This window comes from Centropristis striata, chromosome 8 (assembly GCF_030273125.1).
Source record: "Centropristis striata isolate RG_2023a ecotype Rhode Island chromosome 8, C.striata_1.0, whole genome shotgun sequence".
Taxonomy (NCBI): Eukaryota; Metazoa; Chordata; class Actinopteri; order Perciformes; family Serranidae; genus Centropristis; species Centropristis striata.
This window is the reverse complement of record NC_081524.1, coordinates 2,059,191-2,079,885: the sequence shown is the minus strand read 5'-3', so window position 1 is coordinate 2,079,885 and position 20,695 is coordinate 2,059,191. Positions and strand designations below refer to the sequence as shown.

The 20,695-nt window shown below is 38.7% G+C and overlaps 1 protein-coding gene across 1 annotated transcript in view; it reads right to left on the bottom strand.

Moving 5' to 3' along the window:
* LOC131976312 (NACHT, LRR and PYD domains-containing protein 12-like) overlaps window positions 1-17,086 on the bottom strand; it is a 101,555-nt gene extending 84,469 nt beyond the window's left edge. The window contains exons 1-8 of the mRNA XM_059339283.1: window positions 16,512-17,086; window positions 16,015-16,171; window positions 15,561-15,796; window positions 13,604-15,464; window positions 11,469-11,642; window positions 11,018-11,191; window positions 9,063-9,232; window positions 4,436-4,613 (exon numbers count right to left, since the gene is read on the bottom strand). Coding sequence (XP_059195266.1) covers window positions 4,436-4,613; window positions 9,063-9,232; window positions 11,018-11,191; window positions 11,469-11,642; window positions 13,604-15,464; window positions 15,561-15,796; window positions 16,015-16,142 — 2,921 coding nt within the window. The 5' untranslated portion in view covers window positions 16,143-16,171; window positions 16,512-17,086. The remainder of the gene's footprint in view (window positions 1-4,435; window positions 4,614-9,062; window positions 9,233-11,017; window positions 11,192-11,468; window positions 11,643-13,603; window positions 15,465-15,560; window positions 15,797-16,014; window positions 16,172-16,511) is intronic.
* Between the last annotated feature and the right edge of the window lie 3,609 nt (window positions 17,087-20,695).

The following is a 20,695-nucleotide window of genomic DNA, read 5'->3' as shown; positions in this document are numbered from 1 at the left end:
CTATCTTCATTAGAAAGCCATTTTTAATACTGAGCAAACAATCAGAGCTGGGAAAGATCCCTTTTTGCTAACATGCTGATGTCCCTCAGAACAATTATTAATAATAAATAGAACTAGAAAATTTCCTCTGGGGAAATTTTGAAAGGGCCACGGGGGCTACTGTCGGTGTGTGTACACTATGATGAGATTCTTCATAGATTTCAAACTATGCCCTTTAACCTCAAAATGTATGTGTGTGTGTGTGTAATTAAAATCACATAAAGTTACCTGTGTGTGTGTGTGTGTGTGTGTGTGTGTGTGTGTGTGCGTGTGCGTGCGTGCTTGTCTTTGAAGCATGTGTATGCATGTGAGAGGAGTGTGCGTGCTTATGCGTATGTGTGTGTGTGTGTATCTGTAACTGTAATCACATCAAAGATCAAAGGCAATCAGATCAAAGCAGTCAACAGAATTAACTGACACCTGCTAATGTCCCGGAACATTGACAGGTTGGAATTTCTGGCTTCGAACAGAAAGCATTTTTGGCAAAACCATAATACCTATCATTGATCCGACTTTGCGTCCTGAGTTCTTCCTGAACGTCTACATATGGGGTTTTTTCAGAAAAAATAAAAAAATAGCTTTGTTAGAGCGATCTAAAAAAACTGTTCCATCTCCCTTTTGCCGAAATCTCCCTGCATTTTTAACATGGGGGCCAATGAGGCTGTTGGTGCGTGTTGGTGGCGCATCTGTGCGTCCTACGCCCAAACTATAACTCTGACAGCTTTACCAGAGGATTGTGAGGGAGAAGACAAATTTTCCTACGTTTCTATGTATAAATTATTTCTGTAGAGTGGAATTTGCGGCCTGGAGCGCAGTTTTCAAATGTATTTTTTGAAAGTTTTACCTCTCCCTCTACACTCAGCAATGACATCACACACTCTGACACGAACATTCCATGCAATATACACCCATTATAATCTCAGAATTTCTCAAAAAATGATCATGGTCATTGAACAGGGATTGATAAAAAACTATATGACCTTTCGAAACGTGGATTAATACACCGATACACAAGACTTGTGTCTACTGTTTAAAGTTTAAATGGAGTCTCTAGGTGAAAATATGCCGGAGAAGTAGACGTTTAAAAATCTCCAATTATTGTTCTTTTTCGCTCATTTTTTTTCCAGCCGTCCCATTCATTTCAATGCAAAATTTTGGGCAGTTTTTCGCGACTTACGCCCCGAGCCCCGAGCCCCTCGGTGCGATTGCCCTGAGGCCCTAATTAGTGTGTTTGTTACCTGAAAGCCATAAAAACAACCAACTAGAAAATGTTCATTTTTGCTCTTATAGCATTTTAAACAGCTCAACAACATCTGTGACAAATTATAAGGATATTGTCAAGTGAGTTGAGATCTCTGCTTGCCTAAATACCAACAAAAGATGGTATGAGACTGTGAAAACACGAGGCTTTGGTTTAGCACTTTCCTAACATGATGTAGTACACAAATGCACTATGAAACTTGTTGATTCTGAGATGTTATGTGATGATCAAAATACATAAATGACTGTAATGACCAAAGTCAGTAATGATTTTTATTATGTGTAATGATATATTACCAAGTTGATGGGATTGAGTGATTTAACTGTTGAGTTAAACTACAATAATGATCAGTGGAAGAGTACGTGCGGTACGTGCGGTACGTGTGGTAACTGAAGTGATCATTTTTATTAAATGTGATGACTATGATATTAATTCTGATGACTGTGTTGAACAGAAGGGACAGTTAGAGCGAAGTCAGTTCAAAAGAGCAAGAAAGCAAAAAAGGGGAATTGAAAGGAGAGCAGAGTTGAGCCGAGACATGTTGTATCTTGGTGTACGTGCAAAACTGAACGAAGTCGTGAAGTTGGGAGGAACGGAGTAAAGGAAATCTGGCCAGCAACAGAAGAATCAGAGTTAGAAAGAGAATTAAACCAATGAGATGACTAGTGAGGAGTGGCAGTAAGAAAGTTCGAGAACTAAGGAGTGGCAAGAGTATAAAAGTTGCAGCGCAAGGAAAGATCGATGTTATCCTTCGTGAGGAGCTGCAAGACTCTTCAACTCTCTCTGGATCTAAGGACTATCACATCGGTGGTAGGACTTGGATTTTTGCAACTAAAGAAGAAGACGGTTTTTAGGACGTTTCCATCAAGAAAGAAGATTTCCAATTTTCACGAGTGAGGACGAGAGATGAGTTTTGAAGGGTAACCATTTTCCAACACTTGTCAAGATGGATTGATGGATTTTTCTTTCTTTGTTCTTGTTGTTTTTGGATTGCGGTTTCGGTCAAGGACCTTTCTGACTTTCGACAAAGTGGATTGCCTCGGTTGAAGACAGTGCGTTTCAAGTTGCTCGGCCGGGCAACTTTTCCCGTCTTCCTCTCTAAATTGGATGGATCTCAATTCCCAGCTACAGCTTCAATTAACATAGGAAAGTCAGGTTTAGGGTAAGACAAATCAAACAATAATCATTTTATTATTATAAACTTTTGAATTTGATCTGTAATCAACTTTATAAATATTATATGCTGTATGCTTGCACCTTGCTATATTATCAATAAATCCTCAATTGCATTTAAAGTGAAGTAGTGGACATTAGATTTTTAAATCCTTTGTTATTACAAGGTTGTGTGTTTAAACAAGGTTCTAACAGGTTGCTCTAGCCAAACAAATTAAACTTGTCCTTGGAGCTTATTTTCCCAGCTACTAAAATTAACCTAGCAATTCAACAAGTGCACAGATCGTTTAGAGGAGAGCTGCCGTTAAACGGGCGCGGCCAGCGTGGTATCTGTGGTTTATGGGTTATCCCACAGGTGCTATTCCGGCTAAAGCAGGGCAGGTGCTCGGATTAGGCAGTTAGCGCTAGGCGAGTCTCTTCGCCACCAGCTTATAAAGTTCCTGTACCACTTATTGTGATAAAATCCATAGTGTATGGAACGTAACCCCTTAGTGGAGAGCTGGTCCAGAAGTCCCTATTTTCAGGGCATTCTTGGGGATCAAACAATATTCAATATATATTATTATATATATAAGTTCATGACAACACCAAAAGTATGAAGCATATCCGTATAAATTACAACCAACTAGAAAATGTTCATTTTTTGCTCTTAGAGCATTTTAAACAGAGTATGAGTATTAACTGAGTGCAAGTTGCACCGACGGCCCGTAGAACAGATGCATGTCTGATCTGCAGGCCTACGGACATGATGCAGATCTCAAGTTGAGAGTAGCGTGGAGATTTCTAATCCTGAGGGTCCTAAGATGCTACGTGCAACAATTTATGCAGATGGAACAGACGGCCAAAGATGAGTTTGATGAAAGTACCCTTCATATATTTTTCAATTTTGTGTAAAGGCGCCCCCTAGTGTCCAGTATGCACCAAATCTTGTGAGGGCCTCAGTAGTTTGCTGTGGCTCAGATTACATGTTAATCACACAGAACCATGTGAAGATATGACATCACTTAATGAATCAGCTGCAGCTCATTCAGAACTCTGCAGCACGACTTCTGACTGACACCAGAAGGAGAACACACATTACACCTTTCTTTAAGTCTTTACACTGGCTGCCTGTTAGTTTTCCTATTGATTTTTAAATCCTTTTATTCGTTTATAAAGCACTACATGGCCTTGCACCACGTTACATCTCAGAGATGCTTGTGGCCCCTCAGATCCTCCGACTCTTCTCTTTTAGCTGTTCCACAGAGCAGAACTAAAACATTTGGTGATTCAGCCTTCAGCCACTCTGCTCCAAAACACTGGAACAACCTGCTGGAGGATCTGAGGAGCGCAACATATATTGATAATTTTAAACATAAACTAAAAACCTTTTAATCTTATTAATCTGGATTTTGATGTAGTGTCTTATTATTAGCAGCTTATGTTTTATCACAATTTTATGGTTTTTACTTGTTTTATCCATAAGTTTTTATCTGTTTTACCTATATTTTATTGCTTCTATTAAATGTTTATTTTAATCATAACTCTTGCATACATCTATTCATATATATACACATATATATATATATATATATATGTATATATATATATATATATATATATATATGTATATATTATCTTTTATAATTTTATTTACTCATATCTCATGACTCAGTGTGCATTAGTCTCCATGTCCTTTTATTAAATATTTTAAATTGTTGTTTTTTCAATCTGTACAGCGCTTTGAATTACACTGGATTTGTTTTAAAGGTGCTATATAAATAGAAAATTGGATTGATTGTTAGCAGTTGAAATTTATTTTAAGAAGATATTTTTTTAGAAAAAGCTAAAAAAAAAAAAGAAGAAAACTGAAACTAAAGTAAGTGTATAACTCTTTGAATGTAGGTTACATACATAGATTAAGTTCAGTTGTTAATGAAACATATAAGATGTACAGCAGTAACAGAGAGTCAGTGAACTGACCTCAGAGTCTCCAGTCTGCAGTGTGGACTCTCCAGAAAATCATACAGCAGCTTCACTCCTGAATCCTGCAGCTCGTTGTCACTCAGGTCCAGCTCTCTCAGATGGGAGGGGTTGGACTTCAGAGCCGAGCCCAGAGAAGCACAGCTGATCTCTGACAAACTGCAGCCAAACATTTTGAATAAAGAATAAATTATGTAGATAAAAATCAATTTATTATCCATTCTGATCTGTTCAGGTTTTAAATGTGCAGTTCAACATTATTATGTTCTTTTCCCTAAAATGAGCAAATATCATCTTCACAGACTGATGAATCACATTCTGAGTCTGAAAAACAGTCCTGTCAAACATTCACTTTTTTTTTATATTCAGCCATCTGAAAAGAGAAAAAAAATCTATGAACCAAAAGTGTATAACCTCAGTCAAAGATTTGAATTTAAAATACAAACACAAAACACAGCTGCAGTCAGTGAACTGACCTCAGAGTCTCCAGTTTACAGTTTGGACTCTGAAGTCCTTCACACAGCTGCTTCACTCCTGAATCCTCCAGGTTGTTGCTACTCAGGTCCAGTTCTCTCAGATGGGAGAGGCTGGACTTTAGAGCTGAGGCCACAACTTCATAGTGAGCCTTTGAGAATCCACAGCCAGAAAGCCTGTCAGGACACATATATTGGATAGAATGTAACTATGAAAGAGGACAATTTATGTTCACTTAATGCTTTGATGAGAAAACAGTTTGACATGCCCTGTTGATGAACATTTGCTCTTTACATCAGAGGTTCAGCTCATCTTATCTCATTGTATAATTCTCATCTCTCTCTCTCTCATACCCGCAGACCTGTAAGCTTTGTTTTGATTTCATCTTGCAGATGAAGGAGAGAGTAGTGGTCTGTCAGTGTGATCTGATCCCATATCTGTCTGTCAGTTATCATGAGGCCCTCTTCTTTAGAAAGCCATTTTTACAACTGAGCAAACAATCAGAGCTGGGAAGGATCCCTTTTTGCTAACATGCTGGTGTCCCTAAGAACAATTATTATAAATAAATAGAATAAGTGTGTTTGTTACCTGAAAGCCATAAAGACAACCAACTAAAAATGTTTCATTTTTTGTATTTTCAGTTGTTTTGGTTTCCTGTTTTGTCTTCTACTCTGTTCGTGCTTCTCATGATTAAAAGACAGGTCCTATAATATTTATATTCTAAATGTATAATTTAAAAAAATGTTGAAAAGCACTGATGCCAAAACCACATCCATGCCATGCACTGGTTTTAAAGATTTAGTCCTTCTTTCAGTGTCCCATTACACAATGACACACACCTGCACACTCACAGTCCATTTGTGTGTGTTATATATTATTATTATTATGTTATATATGTTATATATAACAAGCATCAATAGTTGGTCACATGATCTGCTTTAACTAGCTGTTCATGAGAAGCGTAGGGAAACAGATTGAGGTGTACGGCATGATAACACCCAGGGGACCAACCCAACAATCCAAAACATTTTTTGTTTGTTTCATCTATTTTGATTTATGGAATATTTTAATGAAAATTTTGCGTTTGCCAAAAAATATGTCCTCCTCTTGTTTTTTTCTTCTTCACAATGGAGCACCAGCAGTGTCTATTGACTGTTGTTTTATTGTGTTTATTGTGTTTATGAGGATTCTGTATAAATTAAAACTGGCCCTGCCCACTTTCAGGCAGTGGCCGAATGGCCCAATCCTACAATGAGAAAGCAACCTCAGAGGTTTATTGGGTTTATCCAGGTTTTCATCTGACCCTGGCTCTCCTCCAACAACACTTACACTAAGGACTACGTCTCCACCTGCTCCACCTACGGCCGCAGTAAGGCACCTCACTGTGGCCTGCTGGTCTTCTTCAGCCCCTTCCCATTTCTCACCTGCATCGACCACTCTATGTATACTGGCTTAGCTACTTGGTTCCTCTGTCAGCTTGTCTTAGTTGTAATGCTGTTTTAGTTCAAGCCACCTAAACCCCAAATCACTGGAAATGTTCAGGCCAACACCTTGTTTAGTAGCTCGCTGCAATCAGTGTGGGAGTGAATGAGAGGGGAAATATATGAGGCTTTATGAATGCAGCCATGGTGTCCATGATTCCACCTGTTCACTCTCTGGTGTTGAGCTGGGTACAAAGCCTTTAGCCTCCATGTCTGACCTGTGAGTCTGTTTGTCCACGTCTGTACTGTTTGTTGACGAGCTCTCCACAGACAACAGACTCTTGTTGAGAATCACAACTTGATGAACCATGAAAGAAGTGTGAATAGTATTTTGTTATTTTATAGGATTACCTGTATGAAGCTCCTGATGTGAGTTCAGGTGAGAAGGATGATGGAGCCTGGAGCAAAGAAAGACAAGAAATTAGGTTAAATTAAAGTTCAATGAACACAAGTGACAATTCCTCTGCCTCGTTTGCTTGGCACAAAATAATCACATTTTATATAAATATACTTCACATTGTAAAACTGATCCTCTCTCACCTTTATGTCGTCCTCAGGCAGGTTTGTTTTCACATCCAGTTTGTCATCAGAGTCATCTGATGGAGAGAAGAAGTGAAAGAAGAACAATAATGAGAACTTAAATGAGCTGAGAAATTTTAGCAGACACAATTGTAGAATATTTCCCACAACAAAAAAAAAGTGGAATATGACTTATCATTATATTAGTGTATAAGGACATGTTCATGTTTAAATCAGATTTTAATGTGCAGTAGCTTGATGAATGTGGGACAATACTCACTTTGTTTTGGTTTCTCAGCTCTGATCAACCTGTCATTGATCCTGTAGATAAACACAATCCCAAAAGTTATGGACCAAGTGCCGACTGATCTTACACTTTACATAACATTAACACATTAATACTCGTCATTAGTCTGAATCCAGAACATCACAGGAAAACAACTGTAAAATCACATGTTTGTTAAAAGTTGCAGCTGACTGAACTGTTGCTTGGCTTTGCATCGTAAGTTTGTATTTTATACTTTGTGGAAGAACAAAGAAAAGAAACAGAAGATAAAGAAAAAAAGAAACTACACTCCATGAGTAAAATCACTGATTGTTTCACTAGAAGGTGGAAGTAGAGGAAAACCTCAATGTGAGGTACACATTAACCTCCATGAGTTGATTACAACACTGTTGAACCAGCATGAACTGATTCAGTCCTCTTACTGACCACAGAGTCTCCAGTCTGCAGTTCAGATTCTTCACATGATCAGAGAGCAGCTTCACTCCTGAAGCACAGCTGATCTCTGACAAACTGCATGAACTTAATCTGAATAAAGAATAATTGATGGAGATAATAATCAATTTATGATCCAATCAGATCTGTTCAGGTTTTCAATGTGCAGCTCAACATTATTATGTTCTAATAAAAGAGCTTTTCCTTAAAAGTTGTAGAATAACATTGTCTTTCTGTTAATGTGGATCATCATAAGATCAGATTTTGATTTTATTATTTATGGAAAGACATTAAAATCTATGTAAACAAAATAATTATATTTCTGCTCCAGCAAAGGAACTTCATTGCTTTAACACAAATATGAGTTCAGAGGATCTTTTGTATACAGATGTGACCATTTACTCAACATTACAAAAATACATTTACCTTCACAACTCTCTCTCTGAGCAACACGGAGACACTAATGCACAATTTTATAACTAGCAGGCTAAACTACTGTAACGCTCTCCTTTCTGCTCTACACAAGAAAACAATGAATCAGCTGCAGCTCATTCAGAACTCTGCAGCACGACTTCTGACTGAGACCAGAAGAAGAGCAAACATTACGCCTGTCTTAAAGTCTTTACACTGGCTGCCTGTTAGTTTTTGTATTCATTCTAAAATAATTGTATTAGTTTATAAAGCACTACATGGCCTTGCATCACATTACATCTCAGAGATGCTTGTGGCCCCTCAGATACTCCGACTCTTCTCTTTTAGCTGTTCCACAGAGAAGAACTAAAACATTTGGTAATTCAGCCTTCAGCCACTCTGCTCCAAGACGCTGGAACAACCTGCTGGAGGACCTGAGGGGCGCTAAAAATATTGATACTTTTAAACGAAAACTAAAAGCCTTTTAATCTTTTTAATCTGACTTTTATGTTATTTCTTATTATTAGCAGCTTATTATGTTTTATCACAATTTTATGGTTTTTATTTGTTTTATCTATTAGCTTTTATCTGTTTTACCTATATATTTTATAAATGTTTATTTCAATTATAACTCTTATACATGTATTCATATATTTATATATATATATTACCTTTTATAATTGTATTTATTCATATTTCATGACTCAGCATGAACTTTTTATTAAATATTCTAAGTTGTTGTTGTTGTTGTTGTTGTTGTTGTTCAATCTGTACAGCACTTTGAACTACACTGGATTTGTCTGAAAGGTGCTATATGAATAAAATGTGATTGATTGATGGCAGTTGACATTTACTTTAAGATATTTTTTTAGAACAAGCTAAAAAGAAAGAAAGAAAAAAACTCAAACTAAAGTAAATGTATAACTCTATGAATGTAGGTTACATATGTACATAGATTAAGTTCAGTTGTTAATGAAACATATAAGATGTACAGCAGTAATAGAGAGTCAGAGAACTGACCCCAGAGTCTCCAGTCTGCAGTGTGGACTCTCCAGAAAATCACACAGCAGCTTCACTCCTGAATCCTGCAGCTTGTTGTTACACAGGTCCAGCTCTCTCAGATGGGAGGGGTTGGACTTCAGAGCTGAGGCCAGAGAAGCACAACTGATCTCTGACAAACTGCAGTGCCTCAATCTGAATAAAGAATAAATGATGTAAATAAAAATAAATGTATTATCCAATCAGAACTGTTCAGGTTTTAAATGTGCAGCTCAACATTATTATGTTCTAATCAAAGAGCTTTTCCCTAAAATGAGCAGAGTGACTTTCATTCTGTTATTGTGGATCATCAGATCTTCATCATTCATATCGCCTCACACACTCTTCAGCCTCATCAGTACTAATATCATCTTCACTGACTGATGAACCACATTCTGAGTCTGGAAAAAAGTCCTGTCAAACATTTACTTTTTTTAATATTCAGCTATTTGAAAAGAAAAAAATATATATCAACCAAAAATATGTAACCTCATTCAAGGATTTTAATTTTAAATACAAACACACACAAAAAACTACACAGCTGCAGTCAGTGAACTGACCTCAGAGTCTCCAGTTTACAGTTTGGACTCTTAAGTCTTTCACACAGCTGCTTCACTCCTGAATCCTGCAGGTTGTTGTTACTCAGGTCCAGCTTTCTCAGTTGGGAGGGGTTGGACTTCAGAGCATAGGCCACGACTTCACAGTGATTTTTTGAAAGTCCACAGCAAGAAAGCCTGTCAGGACATATTGGAAAGAATTTAACTATGAAAGAGGACAATTTATGTTCACTTCAGTTATTTGATGACAAAATAGTTTGACATGTCCTGTTGATGAACATTTGCTTGCCACATCAGAAGGAAGAGATGTAGTAGAGATGAGAATAATTCTCATCTCTCTCTCTATCTCTATCTCTCTCTCTCTCTCTCTCTCTCTCATACCCTGTCCAGTAAGCTTTGTTTTGATTTCATCTTGCAGATGAAGGAGAGAGTAGTGGTCTGTCAGTGTGATCTGATCCCATGTCTGTCTGTCAGTTATCATGAGGCCATCTTCATTAGAAAGCCATTTTTACAACTGAGCAAACAATCAGAGTTGGGAAAGATCTCAAGTTGAGAGCAGCGTGGAGATTTTTAACCATGGGAGTCCTGAGATGCTAAGTGCAACAATTTATGCAGATTGAACGGACAACCCAAGACGAGTTTGATAAAAGTACGCTTCATATATTTTTTTTAACTTTGTGGAAAGGCGCCCCCTAGTGTCCACTATGCACCAAATCTTGTGAGGGCCTCAGGCGTTTGCTGTGGCTCAGGTTACATGTTAATCACACAGAACCATGTGAAGATATGACATCACTTCCCTTGAATGAGTTCATGTTTTACATTTATCCCTTTTAAATTTAAATTATTTTAGTGAACTTGTGATCGTGAGGATACATGGATGACAGAAGCAAAGTTTCTTGCAGGTATCATTTCCAGCTCTTACAAAATAATTTTATTATGTTTAATATTTTGGAATAAAAAGCACCATCAAATGTCCAGCTGGCGCTACATTTTGGCCCTCGTGGGGCAAAGGAAACTACTGGACCATGTTTCATGTTAAGAGGCTGAGTGCTGCCAAGACATGAGACACTTCCTGTCTCCATGTCCTTTTATTAAATATTCTATGTTGTTGTTGTTTTTGTTTTCAATGTGTACAGCACTTTGAACTACACTGGATTTGTTTGAAAGGTGCTATCTAAATAAAATTTGATTGATTAATAGCAGTTGATATTTACTTTTAGATTATTTATTTTTTTAGAACAAGCTAAACAAAAGTAAGCAGAAAACTCAAACTAAAGGAAATGTATAACTCTATGAATGTAGGTTACATATGTACATAGATTAAGTTCAGTAGTTATTTAAACATATAAGATGAACAACCGTAACAGAGAGTCAGTGAACTGACCTTAGAGCCTCCAGTCTGCAGTGTGGACTCTTCAGAAAATCACAGAGCTGCTTCACTCCTGAATCCTGCAGCTCGTTGTTACTCAGGTCCAGCTCTCTCAGATGGGAGGGGTTGGACTTCAGAGCTGAGGCCAGAGAAGCACAGCTGATCTCTGATAAACAGCAGCCTAACAATCTGAATAAAGAATATTTGATGGAGATAAAAATCTATTTATTATCCAATCAGACCCCCCTCACACACACTCTTCAGTCTCATCAGTACTAATATCACTGACTGATGAACCACATTCTGAGTCTGAAAAAAAGTCCTGTCAAACATTTACTTTTTTAAATATTCAGCCATCTGAAATGAGAAAAAAATGTATGAACCAAAATGTGTAACCTCATTCAAGGATTTGAATTTTAAATACAAACACACACAAAAACTACACAGCTGCAGTCAGTGAACTGACCTCAGAGTCTCCAGTTTACAGTTTGGACTCTTAAGTCCTTCACACAGCTGCTTCACTCTTGAATCCTCCAGGTTGTTGTAACTCAAGTCCAGCTCTCTCAGATGGGAGGGGTTGGACTTCAGAGCTGAGGCCACAGCTTCACAGTGAGTCTTTGAGAGTCTGCAGCGATAAAGCCTGTCAGGACACATATGTTGGAAAGAATGTAACTATGAAAGAGGACAATTTATGGTTACTTCATGCATTGGACGACAAAACAGTTTGACATGTCCTGTTGATGAACATTTGCTCTTTACATCAGAGGTCAGTGTTTCAAAGACCGACCGCCACAAAATGATTGTTTTTTTCCCCTCTCTAGCAGATTAAAAAACTAACGTCTGTAACGTTAGCCAACGCACAGAAAACACCACATTCACATCAATCAATAAATGTTTTACAATGAACCGGGCCGATCTCAGAGCTGGCAAGACTCTCCGGTAACGTTAAGGCATATGAATGGTTGCCGCAAATGCCGTTAACTGGAAGAGAGCAGTCAAAACGGCTGCTTCAAGCTAGCTACATCGAGGGTAGGTTCGCTTCCTGTTTTCAGTGCGTTGCTCATGACGGCTAGCTTGAGTAGCGCCAAATTCGTCCCAACAAAATTGTAAACAGCTGGTATTTAGACAAGTTAATGACACACTGGGGATCTAAACGGCTACTTTCTCGCCTTAAAATGTTTGAAATGTTAATAAAGTGATATATTTAAAGAATTTAGGACTTTATAGTCCTGATATTTGTCATAGACTACTATGCCCACAGTCAAATCAAAAAGATTAGACCACATTTGATTAGAACACAATAATTTCATTATGTTTATTATTTTGGAATAAAAAGCACTATCAAATGTCCAGCTGGCGCCACATTTTGGCCTTGTGGGGAAAAAGGGAACTACTGGACCATGTTTCATGTTCAGAGGCTGAGTGCTGCCAAGATATGAGACACTTCCTGTTGACTGCAACTTACAGGAAGGTGTTGCTCTATAAATTGCACATTTTTGAGATGATCAAATTTCTTTTGACAAATTTTGATTAAGAGGCTCAGAAAATTCTATGTGCAACATTTTGTTGCAGATTGAACTCACAGCTGAGGAGGAGCTGTGATGTCTTTGTTAGGTCCTGTCTTTTATTTTGTATTTTCAGTTATTTTAGTTTCCTGTTTTGTTTTATATTCTGTTGGTGCTTCTCAAATGATTACAAGTTAGGTCCTATAATATTTATGTTCTAAATGTATAGTTTATAAAAATGTTGAAAAGCACTGACGCCAAAACCACATCCATGTCATACACTGGTTTTGAAGATGTCGTGCTTCATTAAATGTCCCATTACACAATGACACACACCTGCACACTCACAGTCCATTCCATGTGTGTCATACAAATGACTGAAAGGAGACTTGCCTTGCTTCTGTAGGACCCAACTCACAACCTGTCCTATCAAGGAAGCCTCGTTAACTTTGGGAAAGAACTTCTGTCTTCCTTCGTGTCAGTTTGATTCCAGGAAGTGTTTCCGCCTTTTACATCATGTTTGTTGTTCCTTTGTTATGTTTTGGTTTTGGACCTAGATTATTGCCCCGCCATTTTATTTTGCATTTAAGGTTCTCGCTCTGTGTTGGTTCAGTCAGCCTTACAGGAGGTTCTGAAAGTAGGTTTCAGGGACACTTATTGGCAAATTAGTGTCAAATTTTGTACAGTGCCTCAGTGAAGCAAGACCAAGATTTGCAAAGCTTCCTCTGCAAGTGGGGCATTTATTTGATGATCAAAATTATTTTGAAACATTTGATCATGGAGGTCAACAGATTTAATGTGCAAAGTTTCATGCAGATTGGACTCACAGTCTTAGAGTTTCACATCTTTTACCGATATGTGAGATAGCCCCACCTAGTGGCCTATTGGGGTAAAATTCTACTCAAGTCCAAGTTCATTTTCTGAATGTCAAAATTATTTTTGATAACTTTTGGTTGTGGCGTTCCACACATTTTATGTGACAATTTAAAAAAAAACAGGTTTCACAAATTTTTCAATTTTAGAAAAAAAATGTACATTTGGCGTAGTAATGTACTAATCTATTCTGATTTATCAAGTTAATCACATCTGGACTTACCGAGCCTTTCTGCAGTTCCTCACAGCTGGAATCAGTCTACGTCGTCCCTGGTCTGATGTGTTGTACATCCAAATGTCCAACTCATCCAGAACCTCCTCTGACATCTGCAGCATGTAGGCCAGAGCTGAGCAGTGGATCTCAGAGAGTTTCTTCTTTGATCTGTTCTCTGACTTCAGGAACGCTTGGATCTCCTTTTGTACTGAGAGGTCCTTCATCTCCGTCAGACAGTGGAAGATGTTGATGCTTCTGTCAGGAGAGATCTCATCAGTAATCATCTTCTTCAGGTTATTGATGGCTCTCTGGATGATTCCTGGACTGTTGTCTGTCTGACCCAGCAGGCCTCCTAACAGTCTCTGGTTGGACTCCAGAGAGAGGCCGTGGAGGAAGCGGACAAACAGGTCCAGGTGGCCATTTTCACTTTCTAGGGATTTCTCCACGGCTCTCCTCAGGAAGACATCCAGGTATGGGCCTTTCACCAGGAATCTCCTTTTGGTCTTCTTGTTCAGGAGTGCAGTACCTTGGTCATCACTGCTATCATTGTCCCAGTCTGTTCCAAAGAAAGCCCTCAGTACCTCTTTGTTCCTGGTGGTGTAACAGTGGAACAGGTAGACTGCAGCCAGAAACTCCTGAACGCTCAGATGAACGAAGCAGTAGACTGTTTTCTGGAAGATCAAACTCTCTCTTTTGAAGATCTCTGTACAAACTCCTGAGTACACCGAGGCCTCTGTGACATCGAGACCACAGCGCTCCAGGTCTTCTTGGTAGAACATGATGTTTCCTTCCTGCAGCTGTTCAAACGCCAGCCTCCCCAGCTTCAGAAGAACTTCTCTGTCAGCCTCCATCAGCTCCTGTGGACTTGTCTCATGTCCCTTAGCATACTTCTGCTTCTTCTTCTTGGTCTGAACGAGCAGGAAGTGTGTATACAGGTCAGTCAGGGTCTTGGGCAGCTCTCCTCTCTGCTCTGTAGTCAACATGTGGTCCAGAACTGTAGCACTGATCCAGCAGAAGACTGGGATCAGACACATGATGTGGAGGCTCCTGGATGCCTGGATGTGTGAGATGATTCTGCTGGACCGCTTTTTATCTCTGACCCTCCTCCTGAAGTACTCCTCCTTCTGGGTGTCAGTGAAGCCTCGTACTTCTGTCACCCTGTCAACACACGCAGGAGGAATCTGATTGGCTGCTGCGGGTCTGGAAGTTATCCAGATGAGAGCCGAGGGACGCAGATTCCCCTCGATGAGGTTTGTCAGCAGCACGTTGACCGATGACTTCTGTGTGACATCAGACACAACCTCCTCGTTGTTGAAATCCAGTGAAAGTCTGCTTTCATCCAGGCCATCAAAGATGAACAGAAGTTTACAGACGGCGAGCTTCTCTGCTGTGACCTTCTGTAATGTTGGATGGAAAACATGGAGCAGCTCCAGAAGACTGTACTGCTCATCTCTGATCAAGTTCAGCTCCCTGAACGAAAGCAGAACCACCACACTGACATCTTGGTTCTCCAAACCCTCTGCCCAGTCCAGACTGAACTTCTGCACCAAGAAGGTTTTTCCAACGCCAGCGACGCCGTTCGTCAGAACCACTCTGATGTGTCCCTGTTGGTCAGGTAAGGCTTTAAAGATGTCCTGGCACTTGATTGGAGTGTCATGGAGGGCCTCCATCTTGGAAGCTGTCTCCAGCTGCCTCACCTCATGTTGGGTATTAACCTCTTCACTCTGTCCCTCTGTGATGTAGAGCTCAGTGTAGATCCTGTTGAGGAGGGTTCCACTTCCTGTTCCGTCACTTCCTTCAGTCACATGTTGACATCTCCTCATCAGACTGATCTTATGTTCATCTAAAACCTCCTGCAGACCACCAGCTGCTGAAAGAGAAGGTAAGTGTTTTAAACTTAATGATTTTTATAAAAATATTTTATGTTTACGCTGAACAAAATCATCAGACAGGTGTACAGTCTTACCTTGTACAGTGCTGGTCTCACTGGCTGACTGGAGTCCAGCTCTTGTTCTGGATCTTTCTCCACACTGGGGACAGGAGGAGTCTCCTGGTGAAGCAGACTGGTCCCAGTATGAGGTGATGCACCGTCTGCAGAACCAGTGTCCACAGCTGGTAGAGACTGGATCCTTCAGGACGTCCTGACACAAAGCACAGCAGGACGGCTGCTCCTCCTCACAACCATGACTCCTCTTCCTCTCTCTGTGGAGAAAAACACATTATTTATAACATTTACTGCGTTTATTTCCTGTGCTGTGCTGAGTTTAGTTAACACTATTGAGATTTATTACTGTACTACTGTATATCTTTACTGTTCTGTCCTGTGCTTATATAACTATAATGAACAGTGTAGAGTATGTATTATCAGATAACATTACAAACAGAATCATCTTCAGTTTACAGTAGAAACAGTCTCTTACTTTGTGTCTGAGGGTCCAGGTTCATTACTGAAGTCTGGAGGACGTCCTTTACTACGGTCACTCTTCATAGAGGGACAGCTGGAGACTGGAGACTTTGATCTGTCCTCTTCTTCTTCTAAATCACTCATTTTCAGGTCTGAGAGGTGAACCAGTAACACTGGAAACACACAGTAAAGTTTTAAAAAAGCAGAGTTTATATCACTTTCATCAAAATCATTTGTATTTTCTAGTTCTCATAATGATCAACTTTAACTGTTTTATACCCAACAAATAAGTCAGACTTCACACTGTGTCTGTTCTCCGTTTAGTCTCTGGTTGTGTCACACATTAAGTGGCTCAGAAACCAGGAAATGAAAAGAGTAAACAATCTCAAGCGACACCTTGGAGAATTTTTCTGACGTAAAGTATAACAGACTAAACAAATGAACAGGAAAAAATCAGCAGATTAATCAATAATTAGAGTAAACTCGACATGCAACTCTAGTAGGAACACTCACCCAGCCTCAGAGAAGTTTCCTCCTTCTGCTCCGAGTGTAAAATGGAGACTGGTGATGAAACTTCTTACTTTCACTTCTGTGTTTACATCCTGTTTGCTCCTCCTCCTGTCTGATCAGCAGCTCTCTTGTACAAGAATGTGTCGGGTGGAGTCAGCAAGTTACGACACGTTTAGGTAAAAGTTTGAACAATAAACCCTCACATACTGTTTGGGTCAAATTAGACATTTGACAGCAGTGAAAAAATACCCTAAATGTCATTCTTTTAGCCTGAAATTTGATGACTTTTCCACTGTTCCACGACAGTTGCCCAGAGACAGACACCTGCTGGTCTTTGAAGGGTCGGGGACAGGTGAAACTTAAAACAATAAAAGAGTTAAACAACATAGGAGCGACCATAAATGGTTCTCAAGGGGAACAGAAGTCATACAGAGGTCAGAGAGAGCCTCGACACAGACAGGAAATCTGCACCTGCAGTGTAACAAACTGATGAACAAGTAAACAGATTAGAATCCTTTTATTCTGACGTAACTGAGACTAAAACAGAGATCCAAAGAGGGGTTGGGCTCATTATTAAGGTATTAGTCACTGGAGCTGCCATTCCAGTGACTGAGGTTATACAGCAGCACTCACTGTGCAGGAGAGCCTCGATGTGATCTTCCAACATGAGGAGGCAGAGAGAGATTTGGAGGAAGATGTATCAGAGCAGGAAGACAACTGGAGGAAAATTCTGATTAAGTGTTAATTAATGTTGAATTATTATTGATAACTATATATGTTAGTAGTTATGAGGATTTCTTTATGATATAGCAGTGAGGACAGTGTTGTTGTAGTGGTTGTAATGGCTATAAATGTTATATAATAAAACCCAAGCCGTTCCAGGATGTTCTTGACATTTTTAATTTCACTAAAATATGTTTTAGTCATTATGGCTGTCATGTTGTCATGTCACAGGTGAAACAGGACATTCTATTTTGTGATAGTAGATGTTTTTCTCCTAAAACGAGTAGTGTAAAACTGAAAATAAGACATTATTTTATTGAACCCCATGGGGGAAATTCAGGTGCTACAGCAGAACAAGTACAGAGTAAAACAGATTAAAATAAAATAAATTCAATAGAATAATAAAATAACAATCCAAACTATAAGACAAACAACAAAAACACAACATCCACTAGAGGTATGCCAAAACTAGTAGTGCAAGCATATGAAAGTATTCATAATTAATAAATACACTATTCCCTGCTCTGGCATACCATATGTACAGTATGTGAGGGTTAAGAATATTATATTTTACTTTACATGATCATAGACTGTATAAGTAATATTTAGTTGTGTGCTGTCAAATTTTACGTTACCAAATATTTTACAGCCTGTGAGTGTTAATAACCAAATCATTTATTTCTGCCGGTGAGTTAATAAATGTGTAGTTTTCCACAGTATGTAGACATCTATCTGTGTGAATAAACAACACGTCGCCCGAGTACAAGCCGAATAAAACACAGAGTCATAACAACATTAATTAATTGTCTATACTCATCAATACCAGGTCACACATATTTTCCAGTGTCAACATGAAATATTTTTAACAAACTACAGCTGGCGGGACACACAGACTATATTTTACAAGCATTCCAATTACCTTGCAGTTTTTCTTGCCAAGAAGTTTGCAGCTTTAGGCAGCAAAAGAACCTTGGTCTTGAGTTGTATTATCCACGGACAGCTAAATATTGACGTGAAATACATTTGAAATGAAATGAGTGAAGTGAAAGCACTCTCCTTTTGAGGCCAATGACATCGTGTTTAAAAATGTGCTTGAAAACAGGCGCGCGTGTGCTGTGAACGTAGAACAGGACGGATAATAAGCAGCCTTGAGATGTCCCGCCCACCTGACAAAATGTGATCACACACTCAGACAGTTACTCTGTCAGCCAGTCACACTCCAAAAAGACATGACAGCCAAAAAAATAATCAATGTCCAGTTGAGACTTTAACAACAGCAACACATCTACCTGATACCATGCAGAGAAGCAGCAGCAGCAGCAGAACAATCCCTGGATCTCACTGAAGAAACCAGCGTCCAGCAGAAGAATCGACGAGTCACGGCACCAAAGTGACCTTCTCTGTACTGCTCCGGCTGCTGTTCCACACATTCACAGCCGTCAAGATGGACGGAGCATTTCGATGGGTTTATTCTGCAACAACATGGGACACACACGACCACAGCTGTTCAGAAGGGAATAAAGTCGGTCAGATGTCTGATCACACTCCAACCACAGCATAAGATTGTTTGCTACTGAGAGACTGTCTTATTAAAGTGATCATATGGGTATAGTTTGATTTGAAAAAGATTCAGGGTGTCCATGTACTCTCTTTACAACTTAAAACATGTATTACAAAAGCAAATGATATGTGGAAATTAATCCAAAATGAGGAGTAGATATTGAAGTTTTTCTTGCACCTCGAAGCACGAAGCACATCAGGACTGTACTTGATTTCTTGCCATGTTCGCTGCAGCAGAGCCTCATCAATGGTCACAATGGCATCAGTGATCTTCTGCTTTAGCTCAGTGATGTCCCATATCTTTGTTGAATACACAATATCTTTAACATAACCCCACAGAAAGAAGTCCAGGAGAGTGATATCTGGTGAAGGAGGTGGCCAGGGAATCAGCCCATCCCTTCCAACCCACAGGTCCATTTTTATAGGGGTTCATTTACCATGGAAAAAATTATTAGACCATCCTATTTCTTCAATTTCTTATTTATTTTAATGTCTGGTACAACCAAAGGTACATTTGTTTGGACAAATATAATGATATCAACAAAAATAGCTGATATCTAGACATTTTCCATGGTTTTATTAATAATAATCAAAATCATTATCAAGTAATTGGTATCAAATATCAATGAAATATTTTTTTCCATGACTGTATTTCATCAACAGGGTACCTGAAATACACAAATACAATGTGATTAAAAACTCTGATAACCACCGAGTACATACAACAAATATGATTAAGATATCCCATCAATTGCCTTTGTAATATATTTTTTTTTAATTGTAAAGAGGCTTTATGGACACCCTGTACATTTAAATAGAATATGAAATTAATTAACAATGTTATAAATTATAGAAATAAAATATTTCTTTGTGAAGTGAGTAAAAGTAAAAAAAAAAGTACACTGACAGTACTCAAAAAAGTATACACATTCTAAAGCTCCTTTTTGCATCTATAGGACCAAATGAAGGCTTTGCTGCTGTAGCAGACGGCTTTCTGCTCTCACACTCTGCGATGTGTTGTGTAGGAAGAAGTGAGACGTAGTTGAGTATCTGTGGGGTTTATTCTTCACAGGAAAAACAGAAAAACACAGGCGTTACACACAGGAGCCACACAGCCACTCTCCACCTCCACTTTGAGCACACAGCTCTTTCACCAATCACAATCAATGCTACAGCCTATAATATACTATAAATAATATGACAATGCATAAACTCTCTTACACACATCTCTCAAAGTCTAAAAAAATAAATCATTTCACCCACATATCACATTTTTTATAGTGCAAAATATTAAGAACATGAACTAAATTAAACAACTGGCGTTACACACAGGAGCCACACAGCCACTCTCCACCCTCTACAAGAAAAATAACATTAAAATTCACATAAACCTACACATAACACACGAGGTAACGCAATTTCAAATCAGCACAAAAGAGAGAGAAACAAAAAAATAAATAAAAACGCTTCATCTAGCTTAAGGCTGAGTTATCTAACTCTGAATACATAACTCGATTTAAAGTTCAATTCATAAATTGTAAGTTAAATGGAGGCTTGACCAACAGGTTCAAAAGCTTGTTACATAAAAGTATTTATCAGCGTTTTGTGGTGTTGAACGGAAGAAAAGTAAAGATAAATAGAAAGAAGGAGAGAGCTTCATTTCATGACTCACCCACTTTGAGCACACACAGCTCTTTGACGCTAGGTGGTGCAACGCCAAAACAATTCCCCAGAGGAACAAAAGGAAGCATTGATAATCACCATATGAACTTTTTTTAAAGGCAGAAATGATTATTTAATTAATTAATTATTATAATTATTTTGTTGTTATAAGTTTGCATAAAAACACATAAAAAGCTTTTTTTAGGGAAAACAAATAAACAAAATTAAATTAATTGTGGTAT